Raw genomic sequence first — 14,186 nt, 5'->3', positions numbered from 1 at the left:
GCTCTCATCCTTTCTTATTAACTCCTCGGCTACCTGACCACTTGTCAGAATTTACTGATAAAGTCCCGACTTCCTCCAAAAGGCATCCGACTTTTCAAAGCAACCCGTCTAGTCTGAACTGATTCCAGTAAACCGGCTTTGTTCGGGGGCGTATTTTTTTTGTTTCTGGTTTCAATCCACCGCCCTCCCCCTAGTCCCGTGGATCCGCATTAGTGAGACGAACCCTTTCTCTTTGAAACTAAACTCTAACGCCGTCAGTCAAGTCCCCTCAAGGCATGAGTTATTTGGAAAAAGACTTGGCACCCTGATTTCCCCCACCCCTGCCTTTTCTCTGCTCGATTAACTGAAGACGCCAATTTATTCGTCTTGCGAAATAATGGCACATAAAAGCCTTCGAAAGAGCTCCGAGGGGTTTCTGGGATTTAAGTCCTGGATGGCAATGAATACCAATGGATGATTTATTTCCTGCTCTTAATCTTTTAACCAAGCCATCGCTCAGACGTTTCCTGGTGACAGATCTTAATAATAATGACCCCTGGAGCAACATAAGCCATCAGCAATAAAGATATTTATCAAAGTGTCAATCCAAGTAAATGAAAATACCAAGAGCAATAATGTTACATGTTTAACGCAGCAAACGGTTACTAAGTGCGATTTGCTCTGTCTCCCTGTCTTATTTTTTAGAAGGCTGCACTTTGAGCTCCTCTTGTGATTTATTGAGACAGAAATCGAGACAAATTTCTTTTCTGCCTTAATCCAAGACTTGCCTTCCTTAAGCACCTTCCACAACCTCAGGACGTCCCAAAGCGCTTTACAGCCAGTGAAGTACTTTTGAAGTGTTGTGATGTAGGAGCAGCCAATTTGCGCACAGCAAGCTCCCACAAACAGCAAATGAGATAATGACCAGATCATCTGCTTTTTTTTTAGTGATGTTGGTTGAGGGATAAATATTTGCCAGGACACCGGGGAGAACTCCCCCTGCTCTTCTTCCAATAGTGGCCGTGGGATCTTTTACGCCCACCTGAGAGGGCAGACGGGGCCTTGGTTTAACGTCTCATCCGAAAGACGGCACCTCCGACAGTGCGGCACTCCCTCAGTGCTGCACTGCCAAGAAAGTACAGCACAGAAGCAGGCCATTCAGCCCAAGAGGGCCATGCTCCATGTGAGCCAGTAGGAGCATCGGCCTGGATTATTTACTCAAGCCTCTGGAGTGGGTCTTGAACCCTCAGCCTTCTGCCTCAGAGAGCAAGAGGGTTACCCACTGAGCCACAGCGGCTGGCACAACCAGAATAACCACCTCGAGCAATGTCCCCGCCCAGCGAACCGTCAACGTCTCGGGCCTGACACAGTCACGAAAACCCGTCACTATCCCTTCTTGATCCAATAGCACATCAGCTGCCAGTACCGAGGGAGTGCCGCACTGTCGGAGGCGCCGTCCTTCGGATGAGACCTGAAACCGAGGCCCCGTCTGCCCTCTCAGGTGGAGGTAAAAGATCCCATGGGCACCATTGGGAGAAATACAGAAAAGAAGTCCTGGCCACATTCCTCTCTCAACCAACAACAAACTGGCAATTCATCTCATTTTCTGTCTGTGGGATCTTGCTGTGCGCAAATTGGCTCTCATGTTTACCTACAAACCACTTCAAAAGAACTTAGTTAACTGTCAAGCATTTTTGGGACATTCTGAGGTTGTAAAATGGGCCATTTGAACGCCAAGTTCTTTCTTTATTAAAAAATCTTACACCTGCCTGCACTTCCTGTCTACAAAACTTCACTTCCTGTTGGCGATGTGTCGGTTGTATTTTTCCCTTCTCAATTCCTATGTCCACGTTTGTAATGGGAACTTCCTATGTAAACTTGTCACGCTGTAATTACACCCTCCAGCCAGTGGGGGTGCTATAGCGCCTCACTTCTGCATCCCACGGCTCCTCGGCCTCTACTGTGTTGAAGCGAGAAGGCTGAGGGGTGACCTGATCGAGGCGTTTAAAATTATGAAAGGGTTTGGTAGGATAGACGCAGAGAAGATGTCTCCACTTGTGGGGGAGACCAGAACTAGGGGCCATAAATATAAGATCGTCACTGATAAATCCAATAGGGAATTCAGGAGAAACTCCTTTACCCAGAGAGTGGTGAGAACGTGGAACTCGCTCCCACAAGGAGTAGTTGAGGCGAACAGCAGAGATGCATTTAAGAGGAAGCTCGATAAACACATGAGGGAGAAAGGAATAGAAGGATATGCTGATAGGGTGAGACGAAGAGGGGAGGGAGGAGGCTCGTGTGGAGCATAAACGCTGGCATAGACCAGTTGGGCCGAATGGCCTGTTTCTGCACTGTAAATTCTAATTCGATGTTAAATCAAAAAATGATGTCAAAATAAGGACAGAGCCTCTGACTTCAAAATGGAGACTGGATTACATCGGTGCGCCCTGGTCCAATTATCCCCCGACCTCTGACCCCGCTTCACCTGAAGGCCACTATTGGCCTCGTCTCCCAGTGGGGAACGGTACGGGAGGTCGACTCGCTTGCTGGAAAAAAGAAAGTCAGGCACAAAATAAGCCAGGGCGCCCGTCCGACTCGTCGGGACTGTTTTGACGTGCTCAGGCCCGGCCTCTGATTCACGAGGGCCTCATTTCGAGGCCTCATTTCTCATTCGGACGTGTCTTCCAGTGAGAGAAAGTTGGCCGCACTGAATGGGCGGAATAATTTATGAGCAACGGATGAGCCTGGGGTGTTCTCGTGCCCCAAAAGACGTTCATAACTCATTTGACTATTTAAAGAAAATGCCCGTTCATCTTTCACTGGTGAGTAATCTGTGTTTAGCAAGTCAAGTAGTTCACATCCTTCAGAGTTTGTAACTTCATACCAGGTCAATAAATCAGCCATAACTGCAGCGTCCTCCAACTTGCTCGCAGGGACGAGGCCTAAATGGGGAGAGGCAATTTATGGGGAGATGGGCATGCAATATATCACCGAGGATGTATATTGACCTCGGAGGGGGTGCCAGAATGATACCAGGGTTTAGAAGATTAAATTACGAGGACAGATCGCCTAAATTTGGGCCTGTATTCCCTTGAGTTTGGAAGATTGAGGTTTCATCATTCAAAACACCAAAGGGATTTGCGATGGTAGATAGGGAGAAACTATTTCCTCTGGAGGGGGGGGAAATTCAGAACAAGGGGGCATAATCTTAAAATTAGAGCTAGGCCGTTCAGGGGTGATGTCAGGAAGCACTTCTTCACACAAAGGGGAGTGGAAATCTGGAACTCTCTCCCCCCAAAAAGGCCGTGGATGCTGGGGATCAGTTGGAGCTTTCAAGATTGAGATTGATCGATTTTTAATAGGTAAGGGGATCGAGGGATACGGATTTAATCGAATGGCGGTGCGGGCTGGAGGGGCTGAATGGCCTCCTCCTGCTCCTAATGGTCCAGTGATGGGTTTAATACTCCGAGCGATGGCAAACACCCACCCACCGGCACTCCCCCCACCCCGCCCGCCGAGTACAAGATCCTGTACTTCTCATCCCCAAGCAACAGAATCAGCACTCACCCACGAAGCAGGAACTGCCACCGTGAACAATTCAACCCCTCCTGAGTTAGAGAGTGACCCTAGGCACAGCCATAAATGACTGTTAGGGGACCAGAGGGACGGGCTTCGATGGGAGAGTTAGGGGACTGGAGGGACGGGCTTCGATGGGAGAGTTAGGGGACCGGAGGGACGGGCTTCGATGGGAGAGTTAGGGGACTAGAGGGATGGGCTTCGATGGGAGAGTTAGGGGACTGGAGGGATGGGCTTCGATGGGAGAGTTAGGGGACTAGAGGGATGGGCTTCGATGGGAGAGTTAGGGGACTGGAGGGACGGGCTTCGATGGGAGAGTTAGGGGACGAGAGGGATGGGCTTCGATGGGAGAGTTAGGGGACTGGAGGGACGGGCTTCGATGGGAGAGTTAGGGGACGAGAGGGATGGGCTTCGATGGGAGAGTTAGGGGACTGGAGGGATGGGCTTCGATGGGAGAGTTAGGGGACTGGAGGGATGGGCTTCGATGGGAGAGTTAGGGGACGCGAGGGTTGGGCTTCGATGGGAGAGTTAGGGGACTGGAGGGATGGGCTTCGATGGGAGAGTTAGGGGACTGGAGGGATGGGCTTCGATGGGAGAGTTAGGGGACTGGAGGGATGGGCTTCGATGGGAGAGTTAGGGGACTGGAGGGATGGGCTTCGATGGGAGAGTTAGGGGACTGGAGGGATGGGCTTCGATGGGAGAGTTAGGGGACTGGAGGGATGGGCTTCGATGGGAGAGTTAGGGGACTGGAGGGATGGGCTTCGATGGGAGAGTTAGGGGACTAGAGGGATGGGCTTCGATGGGAGAGTTAGGGGACTGGAGGGATGGGCTTCGATGGGAGAGTTAGGGGACTAGAGAGATGGGCTTCGATGGGAGAGTTAGGGGACTAGAGGGATGGGCTTCAATGGGAGAGTTAGGGGACTAGAGGGATGGGCTTCGATGGGAGAGTTAGGGGACTAGAGGGATGGGCTTCGATGGGAGAGTTAGGGGACTAGAGGGATGGGCTTCGATGGGAGAGTTAGGGGACTGGAGGGATGGGCTTCGATGGGAGAGTTAGGGGACTAGAGGGATGGGCTTCGATGGGACAGTTAGGGGACTGGAGGGATGGGCTTCGATGGGAGAGTTAGGGGACTAGAGGGATGGGCTTCGATGGGAGAGTTAGGGGACTGGAGGGATGGGCTTCGATGGGAGAGTTAGGGGACTAGAGGGATGGGCTTCGATGGGAGAGTTAGGGGACTAGAGGGATGGGCTTCGATGGGAGAGTTAGGGGACTGGAGGGATGGGCTTCGATGGGAGAGTTAGGGGACTAGAGGGATGGGCTTCGATGGGAGAGTTAGGGGACTAGAGGGATGGGCTTCGATGGGAGAGTTAGGGGACTGGAGGGATGGGCTTCGATGGGAGAGTTAGGGGACTGGAGGGATGGGCTTCGATGGGAGAGTTAGGGGACTGGAGGGATGGGCTTCGATGGGAGAGTTAGGGGACTGGAGGGATGGGCTTCGATGGGAGAGTTAGGGGACTGGAGGGATGGGCTTCGATGGGAGAGTTAGGGGATGAGAGGGATGGGCTTCGATGGGAGAGTTAGGGGACTAGAGGGATGGGCTTCGATGGGAGAGTTAGGGGACTAGAGGGATGGGCTTCAATGGGAGAGTTAGGGGACTAGAGGGGTGGGCTTCGATGATATGTTAGTGAATAAGAAGGATGAGGGGGGAGGTGGACGAGGTGGGAGGTGGAGAAGGGAAGGGCGGAGGTCGGGGAGGACGGGGAGGGTGGAGGTGGGGGAGGTGGGGGAGGATGGGGAGTGGAGGAGGTGGGGGGTACAGGGAGTGGAGGAGATGGGGGGTACGGGGAGTGGAGGAGGTGGGGGAGGGCGGGGAGTGGAGGAGGTCGGGGAGGATGGGGAGGGAGGAGGGGGAGGGAGGACGGGGAGTGGAGGAGGGGGAGGAGCACGGGGAGGGAGGAGGTGGGGGAGGATGGGGAGTGGAGGAGGTGGGGGAGGGCGGGGAGTGGAGGAGGTCGGGGAGGATGGGGAGGGAGGAGGGGGAGGGAGGATGGGGAGGGAGGAGGGGGAGGGAGGAGGGGGAGGGAGGACGGGGAGTGGAGGAGGTGGGGGTAAGGGAAGTGGGGGAGATGGAGGGTACGGGGAGTGGAGGAGGTGGGGGAGGAGGGGGAGTGGAGGAGGTGGGTGGTACGGGAAGTGGAAGAGTTGGGGGGGTACGGGGAGTGGGGGATGCGGGGGAGGTGGAGGAGGAGGGGGAATGGAGGAGGTTGGGGGTACGGGGAGTGGAGGATGTGGAGGAGGAGGAGGAGGAGGAGTGAGTGCGGGAGTTGAGTCTCCACTACAAGCCGTGATTTTTTTTCTGGTTCCTTCTGTTTCTTATGAAGTGCTTTTAAAGTGCTGTGAACACACTCCAAATAATCTATCTGTCATCCCTGACAGGCGCCCGTTGTAAATTCTATTAGTTAGGGATATTTGACATCAAACCCATTGTAAGCTTGTCATGAAAAATACTGTTTACAGTGGATTGTGGCAGGGCCTGCTGTCTGCACTGGGAGTTGACGAATAACAATAAGCAGCCTCGATATGAAGTGTTGCTGCTCTCGATGTCAGTATTTAGGAAAATTATGGGCCTCACAGCTCCTCGGGATGAATAAAAAGCACGATAGATGCTGTTTTGTTTTTATTTGAAGACATGGATCGGGAGGCCAGGGAACTAACAGCACGTTTTACAAAGCGACTTTCGGTGTGAGCTGTGGGTGAGCTCTCTCCGCCTTGGAGCTCACGGGTTCACAGTCCCGTTCCAGAGGCTTGAACCCGCAATCCAGGCCGACGCTCCCAGCAAATGACCTATCTCCTCCTGGCTGCCAGGGGCTGGGGGCGGATAAACTCGTTCGGCCCCCAGTTTGGACACTGACCGATGGCAACCGTTGCTGGGGTCATGACCTCAGAGGCTGCAACTCAGCCAATCAGAGGCCAGCTTCTTGGACGTTGGCGGTGAGGCCCAGCTGAGAATGGCAGGTATGTTTCTGCAGGGCCGAAAGCCGAGCCTCGATTATATTATAAGGTACAGAGTAACATAGCAGGAAGACATAATGGACGAGAATTAGGGAAACGTAGGGAACAGCGTCTAAAAGTGTTTTTTTTTCATTTAAATTTAGCTCTCCGTTTACGGTTTGGGGTTTAAGCGCTATCTGAGATATTTATTACTGTAATGTTAGCGTTTGTTTCAGACGCACCCCGTGAATGAGCAACATTTTCCGCGAGTGAAGCCACGGCCACATCAGACGGCCGAGCACAAAATGGCGGGCCGAGGGGAGCCCGTGTTTCCTCGATATCGCTGCACATTAATATCTAAGTATGGTGGGGCCCAGGCAGGCTGGTGGTCCCCAGGGGCAAGAGGCACCTCAAGGTCGGGGAACAGATGGGGAGTTGGAAACATAGAACGGTTGCAGCAGAGAAGGAGGCCATTCTGCCCATCGAGCCCGTGCCGGCTCTTTGTAAGAGCAATCCAGTTAGTCCCGTTCCCCCGCTCTTTCCCCGTAGCCCTGCAAATTTTTTCCCTTCAAGTATTTATCCAATTCCCTTTTGAAGGCCACGATTGAATCTGCCTCCACCGCCCTTTCAGACAGCGCATTCCAGATGGGTAAAAAAGTTTTTCCTCATGTCGCCTTTGGTTCTTTTGCCAATCACCTTAAATCCGTGTCCTCTGCTTCTCGACCCTTCCGCCAATGTATTTACTCGATCGAAACCCTTCATGATTCTGAACACCTCCATCAAATCTCCTCTCAACCTTCTCTGCTCTAAGGAGAACAACCCCAGCTTCTCCAGTCTATCCACGTAACTGAGGTCCCTCTCATCCCTGGAACCATTTCGGGAACACATAGGGTAGGGGGTTGGCACAACGCTGGAGGGGCAAAAGGTCGCGGGCAGGGTCGCAGGGTCGGGGGGCAGCCGACGTGGACAGAAACGAGGCCATTGAGGGAGTCGGAAAGAATTTTGAAGTCAGGTGCATCCCAGGCCGGACCCACAAAGCACCTCAGGAAGGCCCGTGACCTTAAACATGCGACAAAACACCGCAGGGCGGTCTGACAGGCCGCGACGTCAACACTCCTTCCAAGGCCGTAACCGTCTCTATACCGTTCCCACAACCCTTACGGTGAGGGGAGGGGGGGCCACCCACACCCATCAGAGGCGAGTAATCGGAGGGAACAGGACCTCAGCGCCTTTGGGGGGAACGGAGAGGAAGGGAGAAAATCAGCACCCACTACTTTGCAAACGGAAGAGAGGGCGGCCGGGTGAGTGAGAGGCTGTGGGATATTCGACTGTGGGGGGCATCGCGGCCCGGCCCTATCCTCCCGGGAGCCCGCGCACGGGGTGGGTTGGGGAGCGCGTGGACACTCGACCGGGGTGGGGAAGGGGGACGAGGAAGAGGGCAGGGTTCACGGCGCGGCTTGTCGTCGCAAGGACGTGTTAATCAGGCTTACTTCTCCGCCGATATGCTCTGCCTCGGCAGCACTCCGTACGATTGGGCTCTGAACATCGGATAAACCAGGTTCTCGGTGTCGATGGCTGGGGAGGAGGAGGAGGGAGGAGGAACGGTGAGCAGAGTCCATCAACAAACAAGAAACCGTAGCCCGATCCCAAGTATCGGGGAGACTTTACAATTTGCATCCGTTGTAATTCCGCTGTACGGGACTCTCCCTCTCTCAGGGTTTACCTCCTCGCCCTGAGCCCTGTTCACTATTGTCTACACCCTTCTCCGGGCTCGTATGACGTCAATATTCTCGCCTGTCCACTGGGCCATGCTGAAACACTTCATACAGCGCGAGGTGTGCTGATTCTTGTTATGTAGGCAACGGCCATTTTCTGCATGGCAAGATCCCACGATCGGCATCGAGACGAAAGCCCGGACAACTTGTGCTTTTGGCGGGGTTGATTCAGAGACAAATTTTGGCCCAGGACACCGGGTGAACACTGCACTGTCCCATCAAACACTCCCAGGGCAGGTACAGCACGGGTTAGATAGAGAGTAAAGCTCCCTCTACACTGTCCCATCAAACACTCCCAGGGCAGGTACAGCACGGGTTAGATACAGAGTAAAGCTCCCTCTACACTGTCCCATCAAACACTCCCAGGGCAGGTACAGCACGGGTTAGATACAGAGTAAAGCTCCCTCTACACTGTCCCATCAAACACTCCCAGGGCAGGTACAGCACGGATTAGATACAGAGTAAAGCTCCCTCTACACTGTCCCATCAAACACTCCCAGGGCAGGTACAGCACGGGTTAGATACAGAGTAAAGCTCCCTCTACACTGTCCCATCAAACACTCCCAGGGCAGGTACAGCACGGGTTAGATACAGAGTAAAGCTCCCTCTACAATGTCCCATCAAACACTCCCAGGGCAGGCACAGCACGGGTTAGATACAGAGTAAAGCTCCCTCTACACTGTCCCATTCAAACACTCCCAGGGCAGGTACAGCATGGGTTAGATACAGAGTAAAGCTCCCTCTACACTGTCCCATCAAACACTCCCAGGGCAGGCACAGCACGGGTTAGATACAGAGTAAAGCTCCCTCTACACTGTCCCATCAAACACTCCCAGGGCAGGTACAGCACGGGTTAGATACAGAGTAAAGCTCCCTCTACACTGTCCCATCAAACACTCCCAGGGCAGGTACAGCACGGGTTAGATACAGAGTAAAGCTCCCTCTACAATGTCCCATCAAACACTCCCAGGGCAGGCACAGCACGGGTTAGATACAGAGTAAAGCTCCCTCTACACTGTCCCATCAAACACTCCCAGGGCAGTCTCTCTGCAGCCTCCCTGACATGGTTTGCTTGCTCAGTGCCAAGCTCTTGCCTGTTCGCATTTTGACCCTCGCCAATCGCCCAGTTGGTTGGCGCACTGGGCAGGGGTCTGCCACTTTCTGTCTCTGCTTTTCCTTTGAGCAGGCCGTTGGCAGGGGTCCAAGAATTACCCAGGCTGGGGTGGCAGGGAACGCTAGCCAGTGTTCCTTCGCCTGATACGTACCCAGTGAGTGCCGCTGGAAAGAGCAAGGATGTCCGTTGCGTGGGGCGGGGGGAGGTGGGGTCAGTTGGGGCTCGTCCGCGATGCCTCCCTTGGCTCAATATCCTGCTGACACTCGCTGCCGAGTGTTTCAGTCTGCCTTAAGTGCTGGAGAGTGCCTGGTATTTGGCGGTTTAGCAAAAGTTTATATCGCACCTTTCACGACCTCAAACTGCTTTCAAAGTGTAGTCACTGTTGTAATGTCGGAAACGCGGCAGCCAATTTGCGCACAGCAAGATCCCACAAACAGCGATGTGATAAATGACCAAATAATCTGTTTTTGATGTTGGCTGAGGGATAAATCTTGGCCCCAGGACACCGGGGAGAACTCCCCCTGCTCTTCTTCCAATAGTGGCCGTGGGATCTTTCACATCCACCGAGAGGGCCTCGGTTTAACGTCTCCTCCGAAAGACGGCGCCTCCGACAGCGCGGCACCCCCTCAGTCCTGGCGCTGGGAGAGTCGGCCCTGGATTATGAGCTCAGGTCTCTGGAGCGGGGACTTGACCCCATGACCTTGTGACTCTGAGAGCAAGAGTTGGGGGGGGAGGGAAGGGGTGCGGGGATTGTTGGGGACTGTGAGGCGAGCCAATCTCCTCGAGGACATTTTACGTTTTTTCGCACATTCACCTCAGAAGGGACAAAAGAAGCTTTAAAGGCACATCGGGCTGAAGCACCATTGAGCTCAGGACTGAGCTGATGGTGTGCTCGGTTCAGATGTGGATTTTCCACGCCACCTCGGGTTAGCCCCCGAGAGACACCGAGCGACCGATCACGCAGGACGATCTGCGAGTCCTACACACGCCTATCCCAACACCTCAAAGTGACTTCCCCGTTTCCAGGACAAGACGGCAAATGAGAAAAGGAACTGGGAATTACAGGCCCGCAAATCTCTCTCTCTCTCTCAGGAGGCCACCTCTAGCTAATTCGGCTTCCAGGGAGTCGGGGAAGAATGAAGCCTGAGGCCTTCCTGAGCTCAGCACTGTTGTGTACCATTCTCTTGCATCGACGAGAAATTCAACTGCAGAAGCATCGCAACGACGGCCGTTTGAAGGTAGATCTCAGGGGCGGGTATTGTATTGTACGTCCCTCGGCTGCTTTTAATAACCCGGGAAGGACGGCATGGTAGCAGCCAACGCCTCACAGCCCACTTGCACATTCACACCGACTGTTGTAAGTGGCAGGTGTGGCTCAGTGGGTAATGTTCGCGCCTCTGACTCAGAAGGTTATGAGTTCAAATCCCACTCCAGGGTCGGTCTATGAGCCTATAATCCAGGCTGATGCTCGTACTGAGGGAGTACTGCACTGTCAGAGGTGCCGTCTTTTAGATGTTAAACCGAGGCCTTCTCTGCCCTCTCGGGTGGAAGTCAAAGATCCCACGGCCACTATTGGAAGAACAAGGGAGTTCTCCCCGGTGTCCTGGCCGATATTTATCCCTCAACCAACATCACTAAAACAGATTATCTGGTCATTGTCGTAATGCTGGGATCTTGCTGTGCGCAAATTGGCTGCTGCACATTGCAAAAGCGACTGAACTTCAAAAATGTACCTCATTGGCTGTGACGCACGTTGGAAGGTCCTGAGGTTGTGAAAGGCGCTAGATAAATGCAATTGGAAGAACTCATAGTTGCGATGAGGAGGAGGGAACACTCACATTTTTTGCACCCACATTTTTTGATCCTCCTGAGCTCAGAAATATCGTGGTGACATTCGTGGCAGTAGATGTTTGCCCTGCGGATTGGGAGAAACGGGTGCAAGAGTTAAGATAAGGAGAACTAGTCAGCCAGCCTGCCCATCGGTTCAAAGTCCTGTCCGGTCCTCCCTGCATCCCATCATCCCCCTCTCATCCGGCTGCCTCCTCAAACCCCATTCGTCCGCCAACAAACCCCCGGACAAAGATGGCGGACGTACGCAGGGCGTCCCCTCTCCGCCATTTTACACGCCGGCGTTAACCCATTTTAAACTGACGGGGGGGCGGGGGGGGGGGAAGTAGACAGCGAAATGCTGGGCAATTGCCTCCTTTTAAGGCCGACACTAATTTCTAAGGCATGGCTCAGCGGACAGCACACTCGCCTCTGAGTTAGAGGGTCGCGGGTTCGAGTCCCACGGCCGACACTCCCGGTGCCAGTACTGAGGGAGTGCAGCACTGCCGGAGGTGCCGTCTATCGGAGCAGAAATTAAACCGAGGCCCCTCCCCCCCGTCCGCCCTCTCAGGTGGGTGTAAAAGATCCATTGGAGGAAGAGCAGGGGAGATCCCCCCTGGTGTCTGGGCCAATATTGATTCCTCAACCAACATCACCAAAAACCAGATTACCTGGTCATTGCTGTTTGTGGGAGTTGCTGGGTGCAAAAGTGGCCACTGCGTTTCCGACATTACAATGGTGACTGAGTCTCAAAAATAGTTAGTTGGCTGGAAAGCACTTTGGGACGTCCTGAGTTAGTGCCACACCCGTCTCCAGTGAGAGGCTCTGGTACTTGACGCAATTCCGGACTTGGGTATGGAAGGAGTGCGACATTTTGTGGAGGCCCCATCCTTCAGGCGAGACGTTAACTCAGAGCTTTTCTCGGTTGGATGTTATTGGAAGGAGAGCAGGGGGCAGTTCTCCCCTCCAGGTGTGATGGAGACAGGGCCCTTGATCCGCCTGCCGACAGCCACTAGGGCGGCGCAACTGGGACGTAGTTACGACTCCAGAAAGTCCAGCAGAGGTGAGCAGGCCGAGGGTGCGTGAAGTATCAAAGCTTAGCCCCCTCCCGTAGATAAATATGGACCTCAAGGACCCAAGGCACAGCGACCCCGCACTCCTCCCACCCGACGTAACGTGTGCTCACCCCCAAAGCCCCTCTTCTGTATTGTCACCTTAGCATGTTCCCCCACACTCCTCCCGAACTCGCTAAGGGAGATCTGCTCGTGTTGTATAAACTACCTCTGCACAAGGCCACGTTTTCTTGCAATGAAGAAGCCGAGAGTGTGCTCCTGAATCAGGAAACTGCGATCTGGATTGATCAATATACTGTGGGAGAAAGAGGAACATGTGGGAAATATTAGTGAACGAAGGCGGGTCAGTGGGGGCTTTTGCTAAACTTCATGTACAAGTTGGACGCATATACACATTCAGGCACACACACGTACACGCTCAGTCAGACACACACATGCACACACACAGACACACACGCGCACACTCACACAGACAGACACCCACACACACGCCCACACATACTTACACGCACACACACGCGCGTACACACATATGTGCACACTCGCGCGCACACACACACACACGCACAGGCAAGCACACACGCACACACACATGCGCACACACTCGCACACACACACTCGCGCACACACACGCGCGCACACACTCGCGCGCACACACTCGCGCGCACACACGCGCACACACACACTCGCGCGCACACTCGCGCGCACACACGCACGCACACACGCGCGCACACACTCGCGCACGCGGGCACACACTCGCACACACACTCACGCACACACTCGCGCACGCACACACACACGCGGGCACACACTCGCGCATGCACACACACACGCGGGCACACACTCACACACACACTTGCGCACACACTCGCGTACACACTCGCGCACACACGCGCGCACACTCGCGCACACTCGGGCACACACACACGCGCACACACACACGCGGGCACACACTCGCACACACACTCACGCACACACTCGCACACACACTCACGCACACACTCGCGCACACACGCGCGCACACACTCGCGCACACACTCGCGCACACACTCGGGCACACACACATGCACACACTCGCACACACACTCGCGCGCACACTCGCGCTCGTACACTCGCACACACACTCGCGCACACACATGCGCGCACACTCGCGCACACACTCGCACACACACTCGGGCACACACACACACGCACACACACACGCGCGCACACACACTCGCACACACACTCGCGCGCACACACTCGCACACACACTCGGGCACACACACACACGCACACACACACACGCGCACACACACTCGCGCGCACACTCGGGCACACACACACACACACGCGCACACACACACTCGCGCACATACACTCGCGCACACACTCGCACACACACTCGGGCACACACACACACGCACACACACACACGCGCACACACACTCGCACACACACTCGTGCGCGCACACACACACGCACACACACTCGCGCGCGCGCACACACATGCACACACACACGCGCGCACAGGCTCACACAGGCAAACACACACAGATACACACACACACACGCATATACCTACACAGACACACTAATTTTAACAGCGAGCAAGTGTACCAAAGCCAAGAACGAAAAGAAAACATTCTCAAACTAATAAACAGGAAATGCAGGAAACACTCAGTGGGTCAAGCAGCATCTGTGGAGAGAGAAACAGGGTTAACGGTTCAGGTCGCGCCTGCCATTAATAAGATTAGTAAGCGTCTCAAAGGGTGGCCATCTTCAGCTACAGGTAAAGCATTTAAATATGACTCACTCAGCGGATAAGCAGTGATCTATTACAGATCCACAGTGCCCTTTACTGGTGAGAT

The 14,186-nt window shown here is 54.2% G+C and overlaps 1 protein-coding gene across 1 annotated transcript in view; it reads right to left on the bottom strand.

The window, feature by feature from the left end:
- The window catches only part of LOC137336022 (calcium-activated potassium channel subunit alpha-1a-like), a 140,340-nt gene that overhangs the window by 37,449 nt on the left and 88,705 nt on the right, over positions 1-14,186 (bottom strand). Inside the window, exons 17-19 of the mRNA XM_068001525.1 lie at positions 12,545-12,631; positions 11,275-11,351; positions 646-672 (exon numbers count right to left, since the gene is read on the bottom strand). Of these exons, the coding sequence (XP_067857626.1) occupies positions 646-672; positions 11,275-11,351; positions 12,545-12,631 (191 nt within the window). The remainder of the gene's footprint in view (positions 1-645; positions 673-11,274; positions 11,352-12,544; positions 12,632-14,186) is intronic.

The sequence above is a fragment of the Heptranchias perlo genome, chromosome 20 (genome assembly GCF_035084215.1).
Source record: "Heptranchias perlo isolate sHepPer1 chromosome 20, sHepPer1.hap1, whole genome shotgun sequence".
Classification (NCBI taxonomy): Eukaryota; Metazoa; Chordata; class Chondrichthyes; order Hexanchiformes; family Hexanchidae; genus Heptranchias; species Heptranchias perlo.
This window is presented reverse-complemented; position numbering and strand designations above follow the sequence as displayed.